Source organism: Doryrhamphus excisus, chromosome 7 (assembly GCF_030265055.1).
Source record: "Doryrhamphus excisus isolate RoL2022-K1 chromosome 7, RoL_Dexc_1.0, whole genome shotgun sequence".
NCBI classification, from domain to species: domain Eukaryota; kingdom Metazoa; phylum Chordata; class Actinopteri; order Syngnathiformes; family Syngnathidae; genus Doryrhamphus; species Doryrhamphus excisus.
Window position 1 is genome coordinate 12823348 of NC_080472.1, and position 14390 is coordinate 12837737.

General features: G+C 43.2%; 1 protein-coding gene across 1 annotated transcript; it reads left to right on the forward strand.

Annotated features, from left to right (window-relative positions):
* Nucleotides 1–818: 818 nt before the first annotated feature.
* On the forward strand, nucleotides 819–4304 carry LOC131131818 (cell division cycle-associated protein 4-like). Its single transcript, XM_058076736.1, has 2 exons — nucleotides 819–1018; nucleotides 1952–4304. Exon 2 carries the CDS (start codon nucleotides 1956–1958, stop codon nucleotides 2670–2672), a length of 717 nt encoding a protein of 238 aa, XP_057932719.1. The 5' UTR covers nucleotides 819–1018; nucleotides 1952–1955; the 3' UTR covers nucleotides 2673–4304.
* The last annotated feature ends 10086 nt before the right edge of the window (nucleotides 4305–14390 follow it).

Consider the following 14390-nt stretch of genomic DNA (forward strand, 5'->3'; position numbering starts at 1 on the left):
TGTGCTCCAAAGGAAAACACACTAATTTCATTCACCTACTGTTAAAAATAATCATCTTGTGCTTCACAATTAAAGGCAATGTGTGATTTATTGTATTTCATTAATAGCACAACTATTTTAGCACAAATATCCATGATAAAGTTTTGTCTGCTCTACGTTAGAAGGCCATAAAACTCCAAAGTAGGTCAAATTGCAATAACCAACTCCTGTCTGTTCCCCAAAGGAGGAAAAATCAAGCTTTTCGGTGTTGCTGACAGCTTTTGGTGAAAGAGAAAAAAACGTGAACGACGAGATGCCTTATTTGGTGCTTGCCTGACTTTTTCCGGTCATGTCCTTCCTCTTCACTCTCTGAGTCATCTGGGCCTTTAAAATGTTGCGTTCAATAACTGCTGTAAACCTTATAACTGAGTCCTGCCCTGACGGATTAATTTCACTTTGCCATAGTACAGCTATAGGTGTACTATGACGTTTAAATGTTACATTTGTGTCATCTTTAAATAAATAAACCAAAATTTATCATTGTAACGTGCAAATGTTTGAAAACTATTGTAGTTTTGAATGACACGGCTTACAAAAACGTGTTTTAGGTAACTTTTCATTTCCCGGTGGAGATGCTTATTCTTACGGACATGTTATGCAACGCGATCGATTCTATTCCATCACGTCTTTTCCAATACCATTGGTGACTCACGTGTGCGGCCACCCGAGTCGTTAATTTTTTCGAGCGGCATTGAATGTAGCATCAGCACTCGTCGGTAACATGGCGGCAGCACATTCGCTGCCCCGTGAGTGGTGGAGGAGGGGGCTTGAGCAGCGGCCGAGAGGACCAATCAAATCCCAACCACAACTCCGGCACAGTCGCCACGTGACCAGCCCCCTCCCTTCTGCTGCTGTGGACTGGACCGAAAATTCTTCATTTCTCCGGCACTCGACAGCAAAGGCTCGCGGCGACGGAGCTAAACGAACCGGCGGTACGGTGGATTGTGTCCACTCATGACGCACTCCACGGACACGTAAGGTGGGCACTTGAAATTCTCGCTCTGGAAGTTTCGCACTTTGCTGAGACGCAGCTCGGTCTGACGAGAGGCACCGCTACCGGCTGTACTGATCCACGCAAGTTCCGTATAACTGCATGGTGGTGATGACGTCGACATTAAAATCGTGTAGAGTTGACATGTTTTTGTTGTTGTGCGATATCTGATAGGCAGCTTTGAACCCTCAGATCCAGCACATTTTGGACTTCATGTGAGTCCACGTAAAACTGGACGAACAGTCTTGTGGAACCATCTATCAGGTCTAGTAGACCCATGTCTGCTTTAGTGAGCAAAGTCTTTGCATTGCAAGCAATCATGACATCAAATGTCTCACATGAGTTGAAATGAGAAGACTGGGACAATATTCCCAAGTGTCCAGGGAATGTACGGACATGAGATCTTCGTGGAAGTGTCAAAGGAGCCCTGGCTCTTACATAAACAAGGTGCACTCACCTGAACACAAATGACCAAGTGTGTTGCATTATCGTATTAGTCATTTTTGTATTTGTCTTGGCGTCGTCAGAAGAATGGCTCGACTTTTAAGTGTTAGACGGGAACATGGAAAGACTATGGACTTCACGACATAAGCAGTTGTTTACACTTAGCTATTACTTACATGTACCCCCACGTAACTATCTGATTAGCGCTCTCCTCCAAGCAGTCTGGTCCAGGTCAGCGCACCATGCTCAGTTTGGAAGGGTAAATCCAGTTGTAGCTGGTGTTTGGGAATAGTGCTACATAAATGGTGTACTACATACATGTAGTTCAAGGCCACATCCATTGGTAGCGTGGTGTAGTGGAGTCAGCATGTACTGTGGATGTACAGGTGTATGAGACCTGATTGAAAGGCAATGATGGTCAGGATGCTTTGTGGAGTACAAATAGCAGATGTGCGTTACCTTGCGCTGCACTTGCAGGTCCATGTTGGGTTGTGGCGTGAAGCGGAAGTGGAGAAGCGTGGAGGAGCTGGCGTCCAAGGCGGACACGGCCGCAGAGGAGAAGGAGGTGGCGGTGGGCTGTCCTCGGAACATGAGCCGCCTGCAGCAGCGCCAACGGGTTCTGGGCCTCTGTTTGGAGAAGCTGCAGCGCTACCAGGCCGGGATGGAGCTCAGCCTGCGCCGCTCAGTGCTGCTCGTCAATACGCTGCGGCAGATCCAGGATGACATGCAGAGTGACATGGCGGAAAGCCCGGGCGGGCTCCTCAACGGTGTTCATCCCGACTTGCCTCGTCTGCGGGATGCCCTCAGGGAGGACATGTCCTTCACATGCCACGGGTGTGCAGAGGGTGGCGAGGAAAGACCGTCCCCAGCGCTGTCCCACGACTTCTCTCCCCAGGAGATGAACGTGGAGCTAAAACCCCCAATCAGCACGTTTAGCGACGTGGTCAATGCCGTGGGCTACCTCAGTGACCTCACTCTGGACGACATCTTTGAGGACATTGACACGTCCATGTATGAGACGTCGGACCTGTCTGCATCCTGGACTGTGAGCTCGTTGTGGCCCATCAGCGTGTCCTTCTGGGGGGACGAGGACGTGAAAATGCGTTCAGGAGGCCACGCGTCCGCCGGGACTCTCCAGTCGTGTCTGATGGACCTGAACGAGCTGGACCATATCATGGAGATTCTGGTGAAGTCCTGATCCACAAGAAGACTCCTCTAAGGACACATATGGACATATGAATCTGATGTGACCAGGGATTCGTCCATCTGCCATTTTGTTTTCATTGTCAGAAGTACTATTGGTTATTGCAGATCCACAATCATAAGTCGCTTCAGCGCTGGATGTGGAAAAAAGCTCATCCATCAACTCCAGTCAAGTTGCTGGAATCACTAAACGTCACACCCTTTCCCCAGGTGTGGTAGGCGGAGCTCGGAAGGAAACCCGAGCTGTAAGGGTTAGTGCGTCACGCCTGCCAGATTGATTATTAATTGAGATGCTTTCAGTTACATTAGAGGGAGTGCTGGTGCCAGCTCGCCAAGCTGTGTTGGCACCATGTATTTAAAATATTTATGCATCCCGACCATCAAACCACTCTGATAATTCCTTAATCTAACATGATTTAATAAGATATTATTTAGGACCACATTATTAATAATTCAGATCTTTATGAGATGTGACTGTGAGCTGATTGGACAATCATTTTTTAAATCCGACAAGTGAGTGCCAAACAGGGGCCCAATTATAAAACATAATTCGAGAATTTTTATGGCCGTCTTGAGTCTGTATTTGAGCAGTTTCATATGCGACGCCTCCAGTGTGGCGTCCAGGCTCAAAGTGGAATGTTTAGGACAGGGGTGTCCAAAGTGCGGTGCGGCTGAGTGCGAGCGAATATTTGCAGCTCGTGTTTTATTGGCCCTTTCAACATATTGTAAAAATGAAATGAACTCATCCGTAATGACATATACTGTATACTATACTAATTTATTTTTTCTATATGTGGCCCCTCGCTGCAAAAAGTTTGGACACCCACGGTTTCGGTGTGTGTGTTATTCCGCTTCTACCTCCTGATGTTAACACTCTTATGAAGTAGTCCGTATTTCTTACACTTTCCTTACAAGGCCAAATCTTCCTGCTATCATGTGGTCGATGTGCCTTACTTGTGAGTCTGAGGCTGCCTGAGCACCACCATCACACGTCGCCGCCCATCCTCTCCCCCTCCCGAGCCCTGTTTTTTCTGTGCTCTTCGAGCGCCACGGGCGCACAAGCTTCATGTTTCCTGACAGGCTGACAAGCAGCTCGCTGAGGGGGAGGGGGTTGGAGGTGGCAGGCGGAGTGAGGAGGGTGGGGGGGGGGTTAGTGGAGGATGAGGGGGAGGGGCTGTGTGGAAGCATCCCCGCGTCACTTGTTGAGTGGGAGGAGTATCCAGGTTGTTTTGTCCAAGTCTCAGACCGCCAGCCAATCACAAGAGAGCTACGCTTCAACACTTGTTTTTTTGTTTTTGAGCCTTTCAGACAAAAACACAGCGAAACTGAAAAATACAACAAAAACACCTGATTTGTTTTTACTATTGAATAGAATCTCCAAGCAGAAAGCTGCAGTATTATTTATAAAAGTGTGCCAGTTAAGTGTGTGTGTGTGTGTGTGTGTGTGTGCGTAAGGGTTATCAAGCACAAGTATGTTGTTCAGAAGAATATATAAGATATATTTAAATGTAACTGAAAGATGCATTTGCTGGCTCATAAGGATTTTGATTAATAATGTACCTTTTCTGGACTATTTTATAGATTTTATTCACCAATACAGAAACTATAGAAACAACAAATGTCTTGTGTCTTTTTTTGTACTATTGCACTGTCAACACAGGCACACACGGCCAGAGGAAGATCCTCCACACATCCTGTCTCCTAAGTGGGCGGGTGACCGGAGGCGAAAGAATGCGTTCTCCTGAGGGGGCGGGGCACTGTTATACATACGGGAAGTGACTAAAACTATTAGTTTTTCAACAAGCCTTCCTAATAACAATAATGGTGCACTATCAGAGAGCGGCTTAACCACCATTTTACCGAAGGTGGAATAACGCACAACACACAAACAAGCACAGCCCTTTGCTGGTGGGTTAACGTTCACAATTTGAGCGACAGCTGCAGACCGCCTGGAAGCCTGAGCCCAGGGCAAAAGATATTGTGTCTCGAAGCCGGAGGGCTGAGGAGCCAAAGGGGAGACTATACTGCCATCTGATGGTTGTAACCGAAATGCAGCTGGTTGTCTCTGCATAATCCTGTTTAGTGCACCGTTGCTGGTCTAATGTGGAGAAAGGTTGGTGGCTTGCCAAGCCAGCCTGTGTGCTCTTTAGCAACAATGCGTGCAAGGAATAAGGACTTGGACTTCAAGACACAAGAAGGGATCAGGAGAGGAGAGCTGCATCTCATCTCTGTCGGTCGATAACAGATAAGACTTTTACTCACAAGGAAGCAACAATAGGGCTATCCCAGCTGTCTTCGGGCGAACCCTGGACTGGTGGCACATAGGGCACATATAGACAAACAACCATTCACACTCACATTCATACCTATGGACAATTTGGAGTGGCCAATTAACCTAGCATGTTTTTGGAATGTGGGAGGAAACCGGAGTACCCGGAGAAAACCCACGTATGCACGGGGAGAACATGCAAACTCCACACAGAGATGGCCGAGGGTGAAATTGTACCCGCTTCTTATCATTATGTATTTTGTTGCATACACGCTGCGTGTGACTCAGAGCGATTGTTCCTGAGGTGCGCTATTCGATTACTACTCCCTCCTCGTATAACAAACGCTTCACAGTGATGGAAAATTGTGAATTTACAGTTCATAGGCGAAACTTGGGAATGATTCCAGATCACGGACATACTGAGCTAGCAAGCTTTGTTGCCCTGTGGTGCACCAAATATACCAAATATGTATCTACCGGCAGAAAAGCGATACCAGTATGATGCAATATGTGGAGTACTACAGTGTTGTACTGTCAAGGGCAAGGTACCAAAGAACCAAAATGGCTTGACACTTGCAAATCCCTGTGTTGAGATAAACCATTCATTGTGAAACAGCAGCATTAAACCGTGTCAGTGGGTGGCACCTGCCACGCTTATTTCACCACAGCTTGACTCCGATGCAAGTGGACTATAAAAGGTCACAAGTGAAGTTAAATCTATTGATCTGCACATTTATCTCAATCTGCACCAAAATACCGTATTTTCCGGACTATAAGTCGCACTTTTTTTCATAGGTTGGCTGTTCCTGCGACTTATACTCCAGAGCGACGTATAAATGAAAAAAGTGTTGATGTTCCATAAACACTGGACACCTTTTCTGTTCATGTTTATTTTTTGTGTAGCTGAATAAGCATTGTGTTAGCATATCTTACATCTATTCAGCCTGTTCTCTATTCTTTTATTGTTAGAACTTGCATTCCAAGAGGACGTAATGTCTGTTTTGGTCAAGTAGTTTGTAAAATAAATTACCCGCAAAAAATTCGACTTGTACTCCAGTGCGACTTATATGTATGTTTTTTTTCTATCTAATTATGTATTTTTGGCCTTGTGCGACTTATACTTTGGAGCCACTTATAGTCCAGAAAATATGGTATAATAGTGTCTTTCTGGTTGTGTATAAACCTTTGGGGAAATCAGTCGTTTTTGCGTAATTCTGTAAACAAACAAAGGGACAGCTGGACTGACTTAGTTAGTACCTGCGCTTAAAAGCATAACCTCAGTTTTTGACTACACAACCTGAACATGTGGCCTGAATGCATGTTTATAGTGGCTTTTCCCCTGTTCGTGTCGCTTAATATTCAGTGAAAGAGCGCCATAGCATAATGTGTACACCAGTGCTGCACACAGCTGAGCAGAATACAAGAAGACTGCCTTAGTGTTTACTGCAGACATCTATCACCGTGGGACTCAGGGTGTGGTCGAATAAAAGTCTGTCTGCAGTCCGTCTGTCTAGCTTTCACGATAGCGGGCATCCGTTGGACTGCAGCAGCGAGAGCAGTGGGCCGGGCTTTGAGGTGAGTCAGCACATACTCACTGAAGTGGCAAGCTGAAGTGGTCGGTCGGATAGATGGCGCCACTGGGCAACTTGTTTGTGTAGACTGTCCATCGTGCTCAGTCAGTCCACAGTCTGCATTCAGGACTTTGTGAGTGGTGTCAGTTGTGGTCGTCTCCGCTCAAGACAAACCACATAACATAGACAGTCCGGTACTAAACAAAATATGCAATTACTCAGGGATGACATGACTACAAAGATGCATTCCACAGAAGCAGATGCACATTAAAGCTGGTCTACCTTGGTGTTATTACTCCCTGAGACTTGCGTCAGCTTTGGAATGCTTGTGGGGGACTTTCTGATCTAGTTATCGGTTAAGTGATTTACAAGGCTCCCCAGACAGCGTGGAGATCCAGGTCCAGGTCTGAAATTTGACCCGAACATGCACATTCACATAGAAATGGATTGGAAACGGAATCTTCTGAATCATCCCGTTCACTTTTCACAGAGAGACAAATTAGTGGATGGTATGCTGTCTTCCCTGCCAAAATCACATGATGTCTTCATGCAAGTTTTTCCTGATGAAGTGACACGTTGAAATGTAGAAGTAGTGATGACAAGAGATAAGTTTTATATCACCATTCATAGGGAAGCCCAAGAAAAAGGGCAAAATAAAGACTAGCTTGAATGGTGATTGAGATGATGATGACATCAATTATAAAGGAGGCTAATTAAGGACAGAGTGTGCTAATGGCCGCACACAGATGAGACATGAGGCAGTGCTCAGCATCATGCATGGATGACCAGTCACATGGTCATCACATGAGAGCCAGCGTCATGCTTTTTTAATCACACAGATTCCAACTATTAGATATGCACTAAACTACTGCAGCCAAGACGTATCCGTAGTTTTACAATCATATAACCAAAGTGTGAGCTCGACAGCGAAATCATTTGCGATGACCCCTTCTATGATTTCATGAAAGTATTTATTTTTTCCTGCATTTTCAAACCCAGTCAGGAAAATGGTTGCAAATGTTGTTCAATGATTCTTTTAAAACTAGGCTCTGTAGCTAATGAACGTGTACAAGAGGCTTCAGTCACAGTAAATGATATTAGCCGGAGCACTTTCACCCGCTTTCTCTCTGGCAGCCATGTGAGAGCAGCTGGCGATGGCGACAACATACATATAACGTCACAAAAAACATTATTTGGGGGGTTTTCCAAACACATGGTTTTGGAATTTGAACTCGTCTTCAAGACTTTTAACCCCATTGGTATATTTAGCTGAGCATTTAGCAGTGGTGTGTCATCAAGACCAGCAAGGTCTTCTCTGGTGACCTATGAGAATGCTATGAGAAGCACTGACCTATATTGTAACAGGCTTTTTGATGTTATTTGGACATGGTTGTGGCCAGTTTTGCTTTAATAAAAAGATTGTTGTCGTCGCACCGTTCGGGCAGACATTACCATATTCATCCCCAATAAGCCTCTCTCGTTGTTATCTTGCGTTTTTGTATGTCATTGATAGTTAATTGTAGTATAGTATAGTATAGTATAGTATAGTATAGTATAGTATAGTATAGTATAGTATAGTATAGTATAGTATAAATAACAATAGTATAATTGCAACATGATAGTGGTGGCCCCCACTGAAGGCCCAGCGAAATGCACCGCCCACCATTGGTATTTAGTCTACTTTGTGATACTTTCATAAGTTTATTAAATTAAAAATGAGTTTGCATTTTGTATTGTGGAATTTCAAATCAAATTATACAATAATGAAATAAAAAAAGATAAATATGATATCCCAAGGAAGATCACTGAATTAGATGAGCAGACAATCCATTCACCAACAAATAAAACTAATAAATATTTCAAAGCAGTTCAGTCCAGCGTTTATGAGTCCATTCCCATCACATCTCCACTCTTAGATGACTTCAACTCACATCTGTTGACAATGTAAGCCCGGCTTCATGCATAACAACCTCAGGAATTTCTTGCTCTGATCTGCAGAACCATCACTTATTTACTGTATCACTTTTACGTAACCCAAGACAAATGGGATTTTAACATGGCTGATAAGAATCCACAAACAAGGCTTCAATCAGAACTAATGAGTGGATGGATGGTTGTGAATGCCATTGGATTGTAACACTATGTTGTATGTACCTTATTCACATCCATGTACGGAAAAAAATGTGTGGAAAATGAAATAATGAAGAGCTACATACAGGTTGTCCCAAAAGTCTGGACAAAAATGCAACATAGTATACAATCATTAAGAGATGTTTTTTTTAAATAAAAAGAGTATTTATATTATTATTTATCTTATTATTTTATTTATTATTGATATTATCATTTGTTTTATTTATTATTAATATTATTATTTATTTTATTTATTATTTATTATTAAGCCGAAGACAGCTGGGATAGGCTCCAGCACCCCACACGACCCTTGATTTATTTCAGTCATTGTGTTCAAAAGGTATAACTTTTACATTATATTTAATCATTGCACACAGACTGATGCATTTCAAATGTTTATTTCTTTAATTTTGATGATTATAGGTGGCAACAAATGAAAATCCGAAATTCCGTGGGTCAGAAAATTAGAATATTACCTAAGGCCAATACAAAAAAAGGATTTTTAGAAATGTTGGCCAACTGAAAAGTATGAACGTGAAAAATATGAGAATGTACAGTACTCAATACTTGGTTGGAGCTCCTTTTGCCTCAATGACTGCATTAATGCGGCGTGGCATGGAGTCGATCAGTTTCTGGCACTGCTCAGGTGTTATGAGAGCCCAGGTTGCTTTGATAGTGGCCTTCAGCTCTTCTGCATTTTTGGGTCTGGCATTCTGCATCTTCCTCTTAACAATACCCCACAGATTTTCGATGGGGCTAAGGTCAGGCGAGTTGGCTGGCCAATTGAGAACAGAAATATCATGGTCCTTAAACCAGGCACTGGTAGATTTGGCGCTGTGTGCAGGCGCCAAGTCCTGTTGGAACGTAAAATCCCCATCTCCATAAAGCAGGTCAGCAGCAGGAAGCATGAAGTCCTCTAAAACTTGCTGGTAGACGGCTGCGTTGACCTTGGATCTCAGGAAACAGAGTGGACCGACACCAGCAGATGACATGGCACCCCAAACCATCACTGATGGTGGAAACTTCACACTAGACTTCAAGCAACGTGGATCCTGTGCCTCTCCTCTCTTCCTCCAGACTCTGGGACCTCGATTTCCAAAGGAAATTCATCAGAAAACACAACTTTGGACCACTCAGCAGCAGTCCAGCTCTTTTTTTCCTTAGCCCAGGTGAGACGCTTTTCGCGCTGTTTCTTGTTCAAAAGAGGCTTGACACGAGGTATGCGGCAGTTGAAACCCATGTCTTTCATGAGTCTCTTGGTGGTGGATCTTGAAGCACTGACTCCTGCAGCAGTCCAGTCCTTGTGAATCTCCCCCACATTTTTGAATGGGTTTTTTTTCACAATCTTCACCAGGGCGCGGTGATTCCTATCGCTTGTACACTTTTTCCTACCACAGTTTTTCCTTCCCTTTGCCTCTCCATTAATGTGTTTGGACACAGAGGTTTGAGAACAGCCAACCTTTTCAGCAATAACCTTTTGAGTCTTGCCCTCCTTGTGCAATGTGTCAATGGTTGCCTTTTGGACAGCTGTCAAATCTGAAGTCTTCCCCATGTTTGTGTAAGCTTCAGAACTGGACTGAGAGACCATTTAAAGCCCTTTGCAGGTGTTTTGAGTTAATCAGCTGATTAGTGGGTGGCACCAGGTGTCTTCAAAATTGAACCCTTTCACAATATTCTAATTTTCTGACCCACGGAATTTCGGATTTTCATTTGTTGCCACCTATAATCATCAAAATTTAAGAAATAAACATTTGAAATGCATCAGTCTGTGTGCAATGATTAAATATAATGTAAAAGTTATACCTTTTGAACACAATGACTGAAATAAATCAAGTTTATGAAAATATTCTAATTTTCTGGCCCTTACCTGTATATGTGTATCAGAGTTAATTATGAATGAAATCAAACGTATGCATATTATATGTCCACACTGTATAAACTGTTGCTGGTGGTTCAGCAAAAGCTGAGTGATGAAATACTGAGCATGGCAAACGCGGGCCTGTATTGCTTCTCTGGGCGTTAAAAGCTGTTGGTGGAGACGACGTGCTTTGATTGACGGTGCCGGTTATCGATAAAAGCAGCAGGATCACGTTTAGGCAGGGCTCATCCCAGGCCTGTAACTGTGGCATCAATTGACTGGCTGTTCATCACCTACGTGAAGCAGCAGTTAGCAGTCTTCTAACACACACATCGACAAATGAGTTAAATGCTCCACTAATTAGTTTGGACTTTTGTATACATCACCATTGCTTTGTTACAACTAATGCAGTGGTGTGCTGCCCAGGACAGCAAAGCCTTACTGTATCTGCTACAATTTGAATTTGATTGAAGCTGTATTCATTTATTCCCATCAGTCGGTTATTTTCATTTTGCTGCACTGCTTCTAGTCAGTGTATGTTAGATTTTCAGATTTCAGCTTCTTTGTGTTGCCATATCGATGTAATCTGGCCAGGCCCTTCAGAATCAGGAGTGCTGGCTCATGTCATATACACGCAATGTGGCTGTTTTTTTTCTTATTTCTTATTTCCGATTCAACTCACAACTTTATCCATGTTACCATAGTGACATCAGCCTTTTTGCGTCCTCTGATTGGTTGATGCCTGAAAGCCTATTCCCTACCATTGAAAGGTGTATATGTACATTCTATTTTTAGAATGATGTATTACAAAATAAAGGGTTAACTGGATTTGTTGTTTTAGTAATAATGGTATTCATCCAGAGTTCTGTAATGCCACGTACTGTTATAGTGCATTATTGTGTATTATTGTCGAGGTGGATTGAGTTGCTTAAGTCCCCACTGAAGGCCCAGGTACCAAATACACCACTGACCATAGGAAGTACCTGCATGTGGAGTCGCTGTGTCCTTCATGGTTTTTTTCCCACATGGCTGTAATGCATCGGTTGGGCTTGTCATGGATATTTATTCCTTTCCTCTACGGCAGAGGTAGGGAACCTATGGCTCGGGAGCCAGGTAGGGCTCTTTTGATGACTGTATCTGGCTCTCAAGCGTTTCTTACCACAATAAAAATGTATTTTTGCTAACATTTTAAAGTAAACATCACGGAAATGATATAAATAATATTCAAAATCAATAACTTTCTTATGCATTTTAATCCGTCCATTTATTTTCTACTGCAATGCGGCCAACCATATCTATCTTTCCTGATGATATTTTCCAGGTCAAACACCAAAACTCGATTATTACTGGGTAATGCGGTAGTCTACCTCGGTCATTGAGATGTCAACATGTAAATATAAACTTTCCTCCTTTAGTCAAATAGTCACCTAGCTAAAGCTGCAGAACTAAGCCTTCTGACGAAGATGGCCAAAAGAATGAAATACATGTACAGAGTACGGTGCAAAACCATGCAGCAGCAGAAGTTGTATTAATGGCAACAAGTATTAGATTTATCATTAGACTCACTCAGCTGCTCACGAAAGTGTGCTGGCCACACCCCATTGGCCTGGGGTAGTGTGCCTGGTCTACGTAATTAGAGCCCATTATATCTAAAACTGTTGGTCTTACATAAAAATGCACACATTTTATTGCATTCAATGTTTAAAAAATGTATATGGCTCTCACAGATACACATTTTAAAATATCTGGCCTTCATGGCTCTCGTAGCCAAAAAGGTTCCCGACCCCTGCTCTACGGCCGTAAAACCAAGAGATGGTGTTTTGAAGGTGAGCCAAAAATAAATGCTGCATCACTGTGGCTGCAGGTGGCCAGAAAGGAAGAAATAGATGATGTCATCTGATCATCACAGATTTAATTACTGTGGACTTACAATTAGAAACAAAAAACACAAACAACCTGGAGTAGGGGTCTCTAACTCCAAGCCTGCGGGCCATATTTTGTAGTTCCCTACAAGACATCAACGTTTAGTGTAGGATGGTCAGAAGTAGGCTGCATGGCGGTTGAGTGGTTAGCGCGCAGACCTCATAGCTAGGAGTTCAATTCCCCCCTCGGCCAGTTTGCATGTTCTCCCCGTGCATGCGTGGGTTTTCTCTGGGTACTCCGGCTTCCTCCCACATTCCAAAAACAAGCTAGGTTAATTGGCCACGCCTCGAGTCTCGTATGGCGCCATGTTGGTGCAACCGAGAGGTGATTTCTTGTTTTGTTGAAGAAAAGCCCATTATTTCTGGAACATTTTATGTGAACTACAATTCTCCCAACAAAGGACACATCTTTGTCAATTTGGACAATTGCCAATCTGCCGCCACTTTGGACACATCGTCGCGTTTCATTGTTTGGCAGCTGCTTTGTGACTCCGCCAGTCCTCTTAAAAGCCCACAGTGTAGTGGCTCCAGCACTCCCCGCGACCCTCGTGAGGATAAGCGGTAGAAAATTAATGGTCAGAAGTACTTCAGCTTACTTAAAGGTACCATACCATACCAAGTACCATACCAGGGACCAACTGAGCTCCATGGTAATATTATTATTTTGTATTGTATATTTTTATCAGACATGGCCTACTACAGCTCAGGTTCTCAGCAACCTCAGAGGGTGTTTTGGTAACAAGTTAATCAGTCACCTTATTGAAATGTGATTCTGGACTGAATATTTAATGCTGCCACATGTCACCCAGACTCTACCTCTACCAGCTTGGGTTTGACATAGAGTGCAATGGTGGAATACAGGGTGGAGCTGTTGAGAGGATCTGCATCCCACCAGACTAAAAATATGCTGATATTTGATATTTGACACGTGCAAATATGATTTGGGAATAATAGTTGCATAATATCTACCCCTCCTCAACACACACACTCACAGGTCCCGCACACTGAAGCTACCTGATACCTGGACTGACCGTCACATCGTAACTATTCCTTGCATTCCTCCACTATCGATCCACCCGCTCGCTCTGACAAGACTAATGCACCATCAACTTCATGCATGCTCAGGTCCAAACATCACTTAAGTGCTAACAAGCATCCACAGACTAGATCATTTCCTCTAATAATGTGCACACTTTCTCGAAGAAGGTTGACATTAGTTGGCAAATAAAATACAAAAAAAACATACTCTTACACAATATTATTTTGCTGGCATAAGGCACGTATTTGCAAAATTAGTTACATGCATTAGTTACATTACATTAGTTAAAATTTTCCCCAAGATCTTGTATTGATGACTTGCATTGTATTGGTGGGACCACTACCACTCAGTATTGCGACAATCAATCCTTGTGTGTCTCACCAAACATTACAGTAACACGAATGTAACCAGTGTAGAATACTATCAATGACTTTGAATGCATCTTCTGAATGCCTTATATTTGTATTTTATTTTATTTTTTATTTTTATTTTTTTTTTTGTCCCATCCAGCCATTGGGGCAGATAGTATTGTTGATCTAAATGCCCTTACATGCTAGACAGATTTGCTCTGTGTCAGGAAAGGTGTTGGCTACAACTTCCCTGTGCCATGAAATTTTATTTGCCGTTATTTGATGTTTTTGTTATGCCATTTGGGGCGACTGGACCGGAGCAAGAAGAAGAACAGAAAAGAAGAAGAGAGAAGAGAAAGGTGGGGTCGGGGCGGGGGGGGCAGTAGAGGGAGATACAAAAACAGCAGCAACAAGAATTCCCAAAACAACAACAGTGACAAACAGAACAGTTAAATGTCAATGATGGCTAAGGGTCACACTGGAGATGATATCAGTGGAATGAAACAGTCCAACTTACCAGTAGCAATAGTAACAATGAAGACATGACCCATGATAGTAAACACAATTGCAACCA

Bases quoted from the DNA above. Each gene is read 5' to 3' on its own strand.
- LOC131131818 (XM_058076736.1), top strand. From the start codon at position 1,956: ATGTTGGGTTGTGGCGTGAAGCGGAAGTGGAGAAGCGTGGAGGAGCTG.